The following is a 16240-nucleotide window of genomic DNA, read 5'->3' on the forward strand; positions in this document are numbered from 1 at the left end:
GTATGGTTCCCCCCTCCCCCTCAATGTTTTTAAAAAGGCCTGACTCAAACATTAATTTTCAAAACAAAATAAAGATCAATATATTTTTTAAAAATACGATTGGAAATAGCCAAGACACTTAAAACACATTTCAAGCAGTTTCAATCAAATGCTATACACAGAGAGAGATAGAGAGAGAGCGGCCCAGTGTTTTGAGTGCTGGACCCACAGAAACCCATTGGGAGGCCCTTGGGCAAACCGCACTCTCTCAGCCTCAGAGGCTGGGGATGGCAATGGTAAACTCTCTCTTAACAGATCTTGCTAAGACAGGGTCACCTTAGGGCTGCCAGAAGCCAACTGAAGGCACACAGACAGACAGCCCCCAGGAAATTTGTGTTGCCATAACTTGGGAACAACCTGAAGGCAACAACAATAAACACAACAACCCTCTGGTGGCTCTTTCGCAGCGTTTTGGCCTTAGGGTCACCACGAGCCATAGAACCCTAGAGTTGAAGAGCCCCCCCCCCAAGAAGGGCCCTGGTCCAGTCCAAGCTCTTTATTCTGCCATGCAGGAACTCTCAATCCAAGCATCCCAGGCAGATGGTCTGCTTTAAGGCCTCCAAAGGAGGAGGTCTTCCCCCTCAGGAGCCCCTTCCCTCATTTCTCTCAAGCCCCCTTCCCTCCTCCCCTCCAAGGTCCCTTCCTCTGGTTCCTCTCAGGAGCCCCTTCCTCTATTTCCTACTCCAGGCTCCTTCCCCTCTTCCCTTTCTCCCCCTTAAGACGCCCTTCCCTCAATTCTCCTCCAAGGCCCCTTCCCTTCCTTTCCCCCCAGGACCCCCTTCTCTTTCCCCTTTATGAACCCCTCCTTCAGCTCTCATTCAAGACCCCTCCCCTTCCCCCCTCAAGTCTTCTTTCCCCCCTTTCCTTAAGGACTCCCTTCCCTCATTCCCCCTCAAGTGCCCCTTCCCTCTTTCCCCCTTAAGACCTCTTCCCTCAATTCTGACTCCAGACCCCTCTCCCTTATTTCTCCCAGAGCCCCTTCCTTCCCTCTCACCTCGGGGTCCCTCTTGCTCTTCTTCCCTGCCGAGGAGCACCTGCCTGACGTCGAGGAAGAGCACCTGGGCCTCCCTCCGGGCGCCGCTGACCGACGGAGACGGAGGCGCTTCCAGGGCGGAGGCGGAGGGGGCGCCCGGCCCTTCGCTCCAAGCGGCGCGGGCGGCTCCTGAGGCTTCGAGACGGAGGGCGCAGAGGGCCAGCGCCGAGGCGGCGGACACTTCCACCGCCACCGCCCCGGAGACCCTGTCTCCGCCGCAGAAGGGGCCGGGCTCCGCCAGAGACACCTCCAGAGACGACGCCATGGCGGCGCCCTCGACGCCTTCTGGCTCTGAGCGGAACCCAGGCGCCTCGGCCTCCTCTTGCCCATCTTCGCCGCGACTGCGCCTGCGCCAGGGGCCTCGTGACCAGCCCTCGGCGGGCGGCGTGATCGCAGCCTCTCAGCCAATCGGATTGAAGCCTCCGGCGCGTGGACAGTGACGTGATTGGCCGGGGACGCCGAGGCTGACCAATCAGAGGCCGAGGCAGCCATGTGCACGAGTAAACAGGGAGGGAGGGGAGGTGGGCGTGGCCAAAGCCGAAGGGGCGTGGCGAAGAGAGCGGAGTGACACAGAGTGAGAAGTCGATGATGACGTAAGCACTGCTGCTGCTGCTGCTGCTGCTGCATCCAGACGCTAGAAAGGATGCGGTTTCATACCGCTTTAAGTGCTGCAGCAATTTTTGGGGGGGATCGATGGGGTTTATTTGATCTTGTGTAAGTCCTTTGTTGGGAGAAAGGCAGAATAGCACTTAAATAAATGGATTAAATAAAAGAATTAAATAAATAATGCAATCCAGACATTGCAGGAATGGATTAAATAAAGGATGTAATGCAGACACTGCAAAAATGATGCGGTTTCATACCGCTTTAAATGCAATTTAGGGGGATTAACAACATTAAAGCAGCATTAAAATACATTAAAATAAAAGAAAGCAGAGCAAGGCAACCCAACACCCCCATAAAGGTGACTGGGAACAAAGGCAATAAAACGTGGCTCCTTTGCTAGCAAAGCAACCCTTCCAGGCAATGCAAAGCCCCAGGCCATTTTGATAGGACTGGAGAGCAGGAAAATCCCAGTATTGTCAGGCCTGGGACCGAATTCAGACTCCGGTCAAGAGATGCGTAAACATGTCAGATGACGCCAACCGAGGCTCTGTCGTATTTTGGACCTTTGCAAAGGATGTCATCAAAACACACGCGACGGTTTTGGTCTCGGCCGGTTTTTGGCTGTTAAAAAACAAAACGTCGCAGGTGGGTGAAACACAGGGATGCAAACAATGTGAAACGCTTGGCTTTTGGGTCTGGATCCGTGCAAATTCTGCAACAGGACGCAAATGGGTGAAAAACAAAGAGGAGAGAGGGAGAGAATAGCAATAGCATTTCTATACCGCTTCTCAATGCACTTCAGCATTCCCAAAGCAGTTTACAAACCAACCATCTGGTTACTCATTTTAGTGACCTCTTTGGAAGGATGCAAGCCTGAGTCGAGCTTGAGCCCTTTCGCTGGAATTGAACTCGCAACCTTATGGTTTGTGAGTGAGTGGCTGCAGGATAGGCATTTGACCACTGCGTCACCAGGGCTTTTTCATTCCTGTATACAGTTGCCCTTCCTAATGCGCGGATCTGAGATCCGTGATCTTGAATATCTGCGGCAGGGCAACCTCCGCTATTTCCAATGGCACACGCCTGGGGATGCACCCCATTCAAGCCTATGGGGCTTGAATATACATGAGCCTCCACTTTTTGTAATGGATCCCCCACAAAATGGAGGGTGAACTATATTTTCAATCCGGGGATGCTTGAATCCAGGGATAAAAAATCCAAGGGCCGACAGTATATGTGTCTCTTATATGTGTGCGCATGTGCACATTTATGTATATATATATGTGTGTGTTTGTGTATATATGGCATTGTATTCTCCCACCCCTTGAATGGGTTTCTTTTTATTTCTGAGAAATGGGCTGCAGAAATAATCCAGTTTGACTTCCATGGCTCAGTGCAACGAAATTCGGGGAACTGTAGTTTTGCAAGGCATTTAACCTTCTCTGCTTCCGACTTATGGCAACCCTAAAGCAAACCTGTTATGGGGTTTTCTCAGCATGTTTCTTCAGAGCGAGTTTGCCATTGCCGTCTTCTGAGGCTGAGAGAGTGTGACTTGCCTAAAGTCACTCAAGGACACCTAAAGAGAATTTGAAACAAAACCAAACTTTAAAAAAGCTCTTTCCCACAGAGCAATGCCAATAATGGACTGTTTTCTGCTCTGAATGCAACCTCAAAAGCTGAAGAGTGTCATAAACTTATCTGAACATCTTAACAGCGGTTTCTATTTTGTTCCAAATGCCACTGTCCTCCTGGGTGCCAGAAGCTAAAGTCATTGAAGCAATGAGGTGATCTTGTTTATTGGGCCGACCATACTGTATAATTGCTCTGAATTGGAAAGATGAGGTCTTTCGTAGGGCCAGGGACATACATTATCTATCATGATCAACCTCTCCTTATCTGGACTGACATGCTTAAATGCACGTAGTTGTCCTTACCCACCCCCCTCTCCTTTCCCTAGACAACAACTTTACACAACTTCCAGTGTTGTGATGGCTACACGGCTTCCCAGACATCCTGCCTCCTTTGCTTCCAGCATAACACTGCCTAAGAAAAAGAAGCACTCTGTTTGTTTTAAAGTATCTTTATTCTTCCTTTCTATCCAAAGTTGCCAGATGGTGTTTCTAAAGTTGGGGGAGACAGGCAATGCGGTTGTCAGCTCTAACTAAGTCTAACCGACGCAGCTCAGCTATGCCTTAGAAGTCCTTCTTTGCCAAATTCACTTTGCAAAATGAAAATCGATTACGATCACGATGTAGACCAGGATTAAATACACAGCCTGGAAAAAGTTACTTTTTGGGATTGCAACTCATGTTGGCAACTCTGGAAGCTGGGGTCTGAAATGTTTTATATGTAAGTACTGTATAATGTAGCTCAAAAACATTGGCACAAGTTTCTGCCCAAGAGAGCAAAGTACTTGTCATCACCTCAGGACCGAATTAGACCTGATGCCATTCCTGCAATTAGGCACAGCATGAACAGTTCTTTTTTTAAAGCACATCAGAACAACCCTGCTGGGTCAGATCAAAAAGGCTATCTGCTTCTGTGTTCCAGGGCCTTCCAGGGATCGAACGGAAACATACAAACAGGATGTAAGTGCAATAGCCCTTTCTCAATTCTGTGCTCCAGCAACTAGTATATAGAATCATGTTTCCTCTGATACTGAAGACAATATATAGGCATCATGATTGGCAGCCAACTAGCCACTGATAGTCTTATCCTCCATGAATGTGTTCAATCCCCCTTTAAATGCATCACTGCAGTTGTGCTAGGGAATTTTACATCTTAGTTGCCACCCATTCAGTTTCATTGTACGATCCCAAATACTAGAAGCATGAGAGATGAGAGGAAAGCAGATATTTGCACTACACATAACTTTATATGTCTTTGTCGGAGACTTTCCAGCCCTTTTTTTGAACCATCCTCATTACTACAATGTCCTTTTTCAGTGGCAGTGACTGGAACTACCCACAACCTTCCAAATAATGTCACAACATAAATTGGTATAAAGGTGTGGTGGTTGTCATGTGCCTCCGAAATTTCTAAGGTAAACCTGTCATAGGGTTTTCTTGGCCAGTTTCTTTAGAAGGAGTTTGCCATTGCCATCACCGTCTGGGAGAGAGTGACTTGCCCAAAGTCACCCAGTAGGTTTTTAAGCAAGAGCATTATGATCTCCAGTCATAATCTAAGGATCAAGGTATGAAGCAGGAGACAACTGACTGAATTTTTGTGAGGCCAGCAGTTTGTTCACTGCAAACACATTCTGCAGGCAACCAAACTGGTGGCTATATACATGGACATCACCTGATGGCCAATATAGAAATCAAATAGACGGTGTAATTGGAAGCAGAAGATGGAGGAGCTCCATTCTCTTTGCAAAAACAAGACCAGGAGCAAATTGTGGCACAGAGCATGAACTGGTGTTATCAAAAATGACCTTCAGCAAATCACACTGGAGGCAATGATAAGCTTCCTCTGAAGAAATCTGGCCAAGCAAACCCTAGGAGAGGAGTCACCATGGGTCAGAATTGTCTTGAAGGCACATAACAGGAACAGCAAATCCAGCAAAGGATCACATACATCAGGGTCAGGGAAAGTATGGCTCATGGACTGCATATGGCTCCCAAGTCCATTTTAGGGGCCAGCGTGATTTAGCGGTTTAAGTTTGGAACAAGAACTGGAATTCAAATCCACATTTGGCCATGGAAACCCAGATTAGGAGGAATATGCCAGTTATTTACTTTTTTAAAAATTATCATCATGGCTCAATTGCCCTTGAATCAACCTCACTTTGAGCCCAGAGTAGAAAACAACAAGTACTGGGCCCATAGTTATTGCATAGGAATTTGTGATATCTAAAAAGGTCGGTTGAGTGTTTTTCAGAGAAGGAAGGTGACATTTGAATGCAGGAGGCAAGAGGTGCCATTTCCAAAAGCTGGGACCAACACACTGTGTCCACAGATTTAGATCTCTGCTGATCAACAACAAGCTAAGTATCACACATTATACTCTTAAGGAACATGCGGGCATCCAGGATCTTTTGAAAGTCAAATATTGAACAAATTGCTTGGGAATGCATTTGTGTGCCCATTATAATCTCAGGTGATGTTTGCTCTTGGGGCACTTGTGATAAAAAGCAAGCCAATTTTAGAATATAGCAAAACACACAAAAATACACAAGGTCCTGTCTCCCCCCCGGCCATTTTCACCAGGACTTTCAACCCTGTGTTACTTCAAGGTTATGGGAATGGAGTTTAAACACAACCCAAGTCTGTAGTATTTTATGCGGGACAATGGAGCCATTGTTCAGAAATGATTCTTGTAAGATGACTGACATTTTTTTTCAATGAAGGAAATGGTATAGTTAAGAGACGGAGCTATGCATCACAAAATTCCTCAGTTCCCCTTTTGTCCTGAACTCAATATCTGGGGGCCTGAACCCAGAAACATTAATTTTGGAGTATAGCTCCCAGAATCCCCAGCCAGCATGGCTAGTGGTTTTGCGTCTGAATCTGGGAATTGTAGTAGGAGAAAAGTACATTTAAACAAATAATCTCTGATGAGTTGTCCACACCTTGGAAGCTTTGGGTCTCTTGCACAGATTTTACACTTGGATTATTAGATACCATTGCAATTGCCATGGTGCCATCCCATCCTAGGATGTGTAGTTTCATGTATTCAGAATTTCAGAGCCTGTCATCCTACTTGAAACACATTTCTCAAAGAGGAACAGCACACATGGTCTACCTCTTTTGTGGGTGCGTAGATTTGCTTTCATAGAATCTGAATCATGGAGTCGGAAGGGGTCCCATGAGCCAAAGACTTCAACTCCCTGCTCAGCGGAGGAGATTCAACAAGGGCAATGGTTCCCAAACATTGGTCCTGCAGGTGTTTTGGACTTCAACTCCCAAAAGTCCCAGCCCACAGGGCTAACAGTCATGAATACTGGGAGCTGAAGTCCTAAACATCTGGTGGACCAATGTTTGGGAACCATTGAGCTAGAACATCTGCAGAAGGGACCTGTCCAAACTGTTTTTGAAGATGTCCAGAGAAGGAGACTCCATCACCTCTCCAGGCAATTGGTTCCATTGCCAAAGCACTCACACTGTCAAGACGTTTCTTCTAGTGTTCAAGCGAAATCTACCCTCCTTTAACTTAAAACCATTAGTTCTAGTTCTATCCTCTGGGGCAACAGAGAATGGGCCTTTTGCCCTTTTCTTGTGACACCTCTTGAGTATTTAAAGAATGTTACCATGTCACTCCTTACTCTTCTCTTCACCAAGGTGAACATATTCAGCTCCTTCAGCCTCTCCTCACATGCTTTGTTCTCCATACCTCTTGCCATCCTCATTGCCTTTCTATGCTCCGGTGCGTCTATATGCATCTTGAAATGGTCTTTACAACTGGGAAGGATTGCTTGATATTGTTTGTATTTTCACCAGACTCTCCAAGATGTAATCTTTAACAGTTGGAAGAACTTCCTGATGGTAAGACTCAGAGGGTGGTGGAGTCTACTTCTTTGGAGGTTTTTCAACAGATGGCCATCTATCAAGAGTGTTTGGATTTGTATCTTCTTGCATGGCAAGGGGTTGGACTGGGTGTCCCTTTGCGTCTCTCTTCCAACTCTATGATTCTCTGATTCTATTGATGCATCTTTTATTTTCTCTTTCAGACGTGCATAGTAGCCATTCACTCCTGCAGTAGAAGAAATGAAATGGGACATTTGGGGGCAACATTACTTTGTGTGGACATCCTGTCCACTTACAGTTTTCCCTGTCTTTCTGCCATCATAACAATGGATATAAATATATAGCTCAATCCTAATAACCATTCATGAATTAGATGGATTGTTCACCTCAAGGTGACATTTCCCTGTAAATACCGATCACATAAACTCAGCATTTATGGAGATATCCAATCTTTTAAATTTCCTGAACGAAGGTAGCCTTTTCCAAATAATTTCACTTTTTTCCTTCCAGGGTCTATATTTCAATTGTGGTCAATTCTTTCTTTTCCCTTTCTTTTTTTAAATGTGTGTTTTTGTTCTAATCTCTCCGTATGGGTTGGGTTACGGGAATCGGCAAATTCCCTCCGGCTCGGTTGATAAAACACTCCATTTATTCTTTCCTGGGATGGTGTTTGGCAAACTTTACGGTGGAAAGAAACAGCTGGGAAAATGGGTTCATGCAAAGGTGAAGGTAATATAGACATGAAAAACAAGAGGATAATGATTTTAAAAGGGATAATAGTTGTAATAACACCATTAACCTCTTGCTTCAAATTATTGAGTGTGTAGTCTTTTAAGAAAACTAATCAAAGCTTCACAGCGAACGGCGATGGAGGAGAATGAGCCAATATTCAGCACCGTCCTCCCTTTTAAGGTACTTATCTGAACAGAGAGTTGAAGGGAAATGTGGCCATCGCATCCACACTTTAAAAGGGAACTCTTGCCTTAATGCTCAGACTCTTTCAGCTCAGCTCTCTCTGATTTTGGAAGGAGAGAATTAAATTTGTTCCAAAGCTTGACCAAGTCGGACTGGGAGGATTGCAAAAATAGTTTTGACAGTGGAACTGCAAAAGCCATCTGGGGTGTCATTTGGAAAAGACTGTTTGTCTAGTTTGCACACATATATTCGTGCATGTGTGTGTACCTCATATGCTAATGCACATTATATGTCTATGCTTGCTTCCGCACAGTATAGAGTGCTTACATACATACAGGGAGAGAGTGAGCACAACAGATGTAAAACCAGCCAGACATACCCCTTCACTCAGACCTCACCGCTCTCCCAGATGTTCTGTGTGTGTTAACACCTTGTGAATATTTTTCCTCTCTTACAAAAAAAAAAAGATTGCCCAAATGAGTAAATGAATATAGATGAGCAAATTGATAGCTTAAATGCATAGGGTCATTCTAGGTTCAAATAGACTGCTAGATGTAATCAAAATCCATTCCGATCTGGAGGCCAAACCTCATGACAATGGAGCAGATGTTAAGATGAGCACATGGTGAGATACTGGGGGAAATAATGCTTTTCAGGATTTCAGGATGGGTTGGATAAGTGGTGGTGGTTTCTTTAGGGCAGTGGTTATCAACCTGTGGGTCGTAACCCCTTTGGTTGGGGGGGGGTCACCACAACATGAGGTCGCGGCATTAAAAAAGTTGAGAACCACTGCTTTTGGGGTTGAGCAGATGGGCTGAGCCTGTGCCGCTCTGGCCATGGTGATCACCTAGGTTGGTGAGGGGATGGGCAGGTGTTTACACACCCATCACCGCATGAACTCGGGACCAACTACCGTCATGGACTTCTTACCTTTCCACGCTGTTGCTTGTACTTAGAAGCCCTCTGTTGCCATGTCTGATGCAGAAACGGGGTGTCTGGCTGCAACCATATGGCCAGGCACCCTGTTTCTATGTCATGCAGTGATGGGGTTTTATGAGCGATGGCACGGCAAGGTAAGGAGCATAGGGGGCCATCTAAACAGCCATAGTTTCCTGCAGAGTTTCCAGAAAACCCCACAGCAAATTGGGTCATATTACCCCGGGGTGAGAGCCAGCATGGCATAGTGGTTTGAGTGCTGGACTATGACTCTGGAGACCAGACTCGATTCCCACCTTGGTCATGAAACCCACTGGGTGACTTTGGACACATCACACTCTCTCTGTCTCAGGGAAAGGCAATGGCAAACCTCTTCTGAACACTCCTTGCCCAGAAAAGCCCATGATAGCCTTAGGGTCACCATGAGTCACAATTTATTGCTCCATGTCTTAGTTTCCGGAGCAGGATAAAACAAGCGTGCTCCAGCCTCAATATGGGTTTCATGGCCAAGCCAGGATTTGAACCCTGCTCTCCAGTCATAATCCAATGTTCAAACCACTACACCAACCATGTCTTCTTATGATGTAACTATATTCTTGATGTACACCGCTTTGATCATTGGAAAAGCGGTATATAAATAAAGCCTTATTATTATTATTATTATTATTATTATTATTATTATTTGGCCAAAATGTGACAGTTTCGGTTTTGTCACTTTGGCTTTTAGGAAGAATTCAAGTATGATTAGCTCTGGTATCTGCATTTGTTTTTTGTTTTGTTTTTTCATTTCCATCTGTAAGAGGTTTTATTTTATTTTAAGTGATGGTGGTGGGACCAAAACACCCAGCCAGAAACCAACACACAATGTTTGATTTTGTGCATTTCTCTCACAAAACACCCTCCCCACACACACTTTTTTTCCTCCCTCGGCTCCTCTCTTTCTGAACGCCACTTAAATAGTTACATCCTTTTTCATGCTCAGTAGTTTGAGTAAACTGCTGTAGCTCTTGCTTGGCAATCAACCCATTAAATCATCTTAAATACCATGTTTTAATGACAATTTGATGCTACCAGCTGCGTTATGGCAGATTTAAAAACAAAAATAAAATACATTTCCCCCCCGCTCCCCACATTCCCCAAAGATATAGCCGTGTGAATTTTAAACTTACTAACATGCTGGTGCAGCTGTTCAAATTGGAGAGCACTTCCGCTTTTCTGCCTGGCATCCATCAAGCGCCACGTTATGGGTACCCAGAAGAAGGATGCTCTGCTGCATAGGAGGATTGCTGATGCAATTTTGGAAAAGAGGAAAGCTGGCATAGGGTGTGCATCTATCACTGGAAACTTCTCCTGAGGTTGATTTTGTAGGATGTGGGACAGATCTGGGAAAAGTCACTTTTGTTTGGATTACAACTCTTGAGAACTGGCTCATAGCTGGGAAACTCTTCTTGAGCACTGCAGTCCAAAATCTTTATTGCAATCAAGACCTGACAGAAATGCAACTAATTGATAAAATGTACTGAAGAAGTCCAGTTCACTAGAGGGAAGGACATAGTAAAGAGAAGGCCTGCTGTCCCAGTGCATTAGAGCCAGAAAACACACACAGATACACATATACATACATATGCACCCAATCTGAGGTGCTGCACAAAGCTACATTAATCAGTCCAGATCTGCCTTTAGGCTCTTGCAGCCCCATCCTTCTGGGAAAGTGTTACACACTCTTGAATAAATAAATGTGGGCTGGGTATTTTGGCCCGATCCACCTTCCAGAACTTCTCATTTTAGGAAGAGCAGAATGGAGCCTTGGAGGCATTCTGCCTCATGGAGGAGATGTAATTTCCCCAAAACAGAAGTACATCCCCATGCAATTCCTCCTGGAGGAGAATCTTTATCATGCAAAATGACTCCGCGATGGAGGCTCCTGCAAGAAGCGGCTCTTAGATCACAGATGGGAAATTGGGATTTGTGCTAAATCACAGATGGTATATTCCCAACCCCCTCCCTAATTCACAAAATGGCCCATTTACACCCCTTGCCATGCTTCTTTTATTCATAGATATTATTTTTTCTTTACTTATGGCAATAACAGAGGTACATGCGGAGGGAGGAAGCCAGGTCACAAAACAATTCAGCCCTTCCAATCTCTGACTAGTAGTGCTCCTTTCAGATATTCCTTGACATTCCATTTCTCTGAAGATAACAGCCACAGATGCTGGCGAAACGTCAGGAAGAAACTCTTCTAGAACATGGCCACATAGCCCAAAAACCCCACAAAAAACTATTCCTCGAACACATGGCGGACAAGGAAAATTGGAGATAATGCTTCATTTCATCCTTCCAGACATTTAGATGATACTAAGAAAAGGTACACACATGCACATAAAGGTAAAAAAGGTAAAGGTAGTCCCTTGACATGAATGTCTAGTTGTAACTGACTGCAGAGAATGGTGCTCATCTACATTACTAAACCAAAGAGCCAGCGTTGTCCAAAGATGAATCTAGTGGCCATGCGGCCAGCATGACTACATCAAATGCTGTTACCTTCCCACTGAAGTGGTATCTATTTACTTGCATTTGCATGCTTTTGAACATGCATGAGTACAACTCAACATTTTCCAGGTTTTTTTCTTCAAGCAAAACCTGTTTTTCCAAAATTCGAGATCAAACTAAATCTGAAGCATTCTGCCTGCACATGTGAGGGATAAAATCAGGGGTACATGTAATGCTACATTGTTGTTGTTGTGTCCCTTCAAATAGTTTCTGACTTATGGCAATCCTATGTCGAACCTATCACAGGATTTTCTTGGCAAGATTGGTTCAGAGGAGGTTTGCCATTGCATTCCTCTGATGCGGAGAACGTGGGATTTGCCCAAGGCTACCCAGCAGGTTTCCTGGTCAAGTGAGGAATTGAAAGCTAGTCTCCAGAGTCATAGTCCAACACTCAAACCACTATGCCATGCTGGCTCTCCATGATTTGAAAATCCACAAAGGATCCTAATATTTTTTCCTTCAGATCTTGCAGCTCAGTGTGGCAAAACTGGAGGCAGGGCATCAGGGCCAGATCATGCAGGTGCAATGAAGGTGGGCAAGGGGCTTCCTTGTATGCCATGGCCCCCTCACCCTTTTAACCACTCACATGTGCGAGCTGAATGTTGACTGTAACCACATATGGATTTCATCCTTCCCTTTCTGTCGTGTGGTATGCACTCTAGCTCTGCATCTCTTGATGTGGTTTTAAGTATGTGCCAAACACCATGGAAACATTTGACTCCTTTGACTTTTCCCTTCCTCTTTCTCACTTCCTCCATTTCGAAGATGTTTCTGCTTCTGAGATCAAATAGGATTGTGTTGGAGTTTCCTCCAGTTTTCTCACTCACTTTGTACATTTGCGATCATCGTCTTCAGTGGATTCAGCCATACTCATATGTCTATAACTACATGAATATAATAACATCCAAAATCCTTTTGGATACCTTCTTTAGGCCAAACAAAATGCACAAAATACATGGTGGAAGCTTTTGAAGCACCACTGGCTTCTTCATCCGGCAAAGGTGCTTTTAAAAGGAAATAAAAAAATACATGACGGTGTTAGAATCGCAGGTCTACATTGTGTAAAGATGTTGCTGTTCACAGTATATATATATATATATATATATATATATATATATAATCCCTCACAATTTGTCACCAACAGGATTAACGAAAATTGGTGGCATTTTGCTCTTCCTCTGTTTTAATGGCCAAATTGTTCCACTCTCTTCCCTCTCTGGCATTTTAATCAACTCCCTGATCTGTCAGAAAGAGGAGGAGAGCACTGCTGCTCCATTAAGTAAAATAATAACATCCCTGCTTTTATTTTTAATAGAGTATGACCTGGCTTTTCTGTTCCATGTGCAGCCTTGCTGACACGCAATCTTACTGAAAGCAATTTTTGGAGAGCCGTCATTCTTAGCCTCTGATGGCACATTACGCCTCATCCGTCTTTGCACTCTCCATACCAGTGGATTCCTCTTCACTCTCCAGTGCTAAATGACACCAGATCAGGAGGGTACTCAAAAAAAATTGAGCTCACAAAAGGGAGCATAGCATCCCTTCCTGCAGATAGGATCAATAATCCCTTGAGGCTGAGCATAGCTCAGGGAATCACAGAGTTGGAAGGGATCCCAGGGGCCATCTGATAAACCCCCCTGCCATGCAGGAATACACAACCAAAGAACTCTTGCAAGATGGTCATCCAACCCCTTGTTTATGGACCTCAGTGTCCTAAGATGGTTGCATTATCACCAATGACTGATGCTGTGAAGGGCCATTTTGCAGACTGCATTTTCAAGCTCCACTTGGAATTGTCACCAGTTATTGCACCACCATTTCACTTCAGTTTTTACATTTTCTTCTCTTTACACCTTCTGTGTATGTAGCTAAGAAATTGGCACACAACAATTTCTTCAGATCTGTTGCTATTGCTGTATATTTTTTGCATCACCGTTTTACTTCAAATTTTACATTTTCTTCTCTTTTTGCCTTGTGTGCACATAGCTAAGAAATTGGCACACTCTGGTCTCTTCAGATCTGTTGCTATTGCTGTATATTTTTTGCCGTGCCACTTCAGATTTTACATTGTCTTCTCTTTATGCCTTGTATGTATGTAGCTAAGAAACAACCACACTCCGGTCTCTTCAGATCTGTTGCTGCTGTTGTCAAGTCATTTCTGATGTATGGCGACCTCAAGGCGAACCTACATTGGGTTTTCTTGGCAAAGTTTGTTCAGAAGTGGTTTGCCATTGCTTTCCTCTGAGGCTGAGTGTGTGTGACTCACCTAGTGGGTTTTCATGGCTGAACAGGGATTCGAACCCTGGTCTCCGAAGTTGTAGTCCAACACGCAAACCATTACCTAGGGCCAAATGCTGCCATCAGCTGGCACTTTGCCCGCTGTTGCAGTTCAACAAGGATCCTGGAGACAGCCTTCACCTGCAAACTTATTTTTATGCTTTGCCTCCTTCATTTCCTATGAGACAGAAAGATGATGTTGGTGCATGGAAATATTTTTTTAAATGCTGGATTCCCATCCTTTGACGTCTTTCCCTTCTTAGAACTCCCTCCGCTTTGGTCTGTACGCCCAGTTCCCACACACATCACCGAGGAAAATCTGTGCAGGGATTGAGGGCACCATATGGCATTTTGAAATTATCCAAGTTGCACAGCCCTGTATGAGAGGCAGAAAGGGTGGTGGCGGCGGGGAGAGTGCTATAAGCTTGACATGTCATTCCTGTTCTTGTTTTCCCCCCCTCCTCTTTGGTGCAGCAGTTTGTCAAAATGCAAAGAAAAAGGGCTGCCGGGGGGAAGGCATTGCTATTCAATTCCACTCCTAAGCCTTTTGAATAGCAGAGAAATGATGCTTTGATGAGCATCAGTTGCAAATCATTCTGGAATGCCAAAGACTGGTCCTTACCATGCCGTTTTGGGTATAACCATAATGTTGCATGGGTATGGGCATGAGACAGGAAGACGGAGAGACCCACTGACCAGCTGACCCCCTTGCGCATGTATTGTGCAACCAAGCAAGTGTGCTTTCCAAACACCAGTGAACTCTGGTTGAATTCTCTTACGTAAGCTGGGTCAGTCTTCCTTGCAGTGAAGTGCCATCTAGTGTTCACACAGAGCTATAATATGCTCAGGAAAACTCCCCCTGGTTTATCTCACACACATAAGACAGACGTACGGTGAAATTAATACTGTACATGCACTGCATATGTCTAGGGAAAAATGTAAGGTACTACCCTTAAGCAGGATAAATGAAATGCACAGATGTAGGATAGGGGATGCCTGGTTTGACAACAGTACATGTGAAAGGATTCTAGGAGGTCTGGCAGACCACAAGTTAAACATGAGTCAACAGTGTCATGTGACAGCTAAACAAGTCAATGCAATTCTAGGCTGCATCAATAGGAGTATAGTATCTAGATCAAGGGAAGTAACAGTACCATTCTATTCTGCATTTGTAAGGCCTCACCTGGAATATTGTGTCCAATTCTGGACACCACAATTCAAAGGGGATGGGTCTACATTAGTCAAGAACAGTCAGAAAATTCAGGCAGAAAACCTGGACAGATTTTCTGCACCTCTGCCCAAGTCACAGCAGCACAAGTGCCTCCCGACATTTCCCATTGCTTTCTCCCTCTCTTTGGGGAGCTGATGAACGCTTCAGCAAGAAGTGGCATATGCCTGAGCAGTACAGCATGTGCTGGAAGAACTTGAGTCGGGCTTTGTTTATTGCCACGTACACAGCGCTGCAACAGTTGGGCAGCTTGGGGAGTGCGACTGGAGTGTGAATGTTGTCTGAGTAATGAGTCGCTGCAACCTGTTTCCCTTTGGGACCACCTGCTGGTCAGCAAATGGGAATGTTACTCTAGATGAGAACTGATGGAGACAATGCATGCTTGGTTCCCCTGAAGAACCGGTTCACGACTGTGTAGCAGATTTGGGGAAAGCAGTCTGTTCATGGTTGTTGTTTGGATTACTCTTGATAAAGACCCCTGAGCAGAGCATTGTTGGGTTAATGAAGGCTTCCAATTTGCAAGCTGGCAAGCTCTTGACTGCATATTAAAGTAGGAGAGGGAATGGCACACTGGCTGGGAGATTCTGGGAGTTGTCATCCAAGAAAGGAACATTTCCAAGCTCCATAATTGATCCATAATTTTGGCCCCCAAACCTGCCCTTGACTTATATACAAGGTCGACTTATAGTTGAATATACATGGTAATATGTATATGATACCCTGCATTGGATACCCTGAGAAACACTGGTGTAGAGGATAACTCTCTGTTCAGATTCTTCTTCTGCCACTAGAGTCAATAGCTCAAGTGGGAAATTGTGTGGATAGACATGGGGTCAGGGGAGAGACACAATGTCTCCTTCAACTCTTTATAGGATAAAAAAGAGACATATCCACTACTTGTGCTGTATGAATTGTGGCTGCAATTCTATATATTGCAGTCTATGTTGCATAAAGTATGCTAAAGACCCCTCCTAGTACATTCTGAACATGCATATTAGGGCATTGGCAAGAGTAGACTCTACCGATGTGCATCAACATTCTTTTGTCAGTATCTTAATGCATATCGGGATCTATAAGTGCACATTGGCAGTCCCAAGCCATTGTCCAGATGGGCACAGGAGTATCTGTCGTGTATCAGTCCTGATGTGTAACGGTCACTTTGCTGGCTCCCCTAGATAGTAACATCATGGC

The 16240-nt window shown here is 44.8% G+C and overlaps 1 protein-coding gene across 1 annotated transcript in view; it reads right to left on the minus strand.

Annotated features, from left to right (window-relative positions):
• ARRDC4 (arrestin domain containing 4) overlaps nucleotides 1–1401 on the minus strand; it is a 16829-nt gene extending 15428 nt beyond the window's left edge. The window contains exon 1 of the mRNA XM_042475853.1: nucleotides 1034–1401. Within this exon, the coding sequence (XP_042331787.1) occupies nucleotides 1034–1337 (304 nt within the window). The 5' untranslated portion in view covers nucleotides 1338–1401. The remainder of the gene's footprint in view (nucleotides 1–1033) is intronic.
• Nucleotides 1402–16240: the final 14839 nt, after the last annotated feature.

Source organism: Sceloporus undulatus, chromosome 6 (assembly GCF_019175285.1).
Source record: "Sceloporus undulatus isolate JIND9_A2432 ecotype Alabama chromosome 6, SceUnd_v1.1, whole genome shotgun sequence".
Lineage (NCBI taxonomy): Eukaryota > Metazoa > Chordata > Lepidosauria > Squamata > Phrynosomatidae > Sceloporus > Sceloporus undulatus.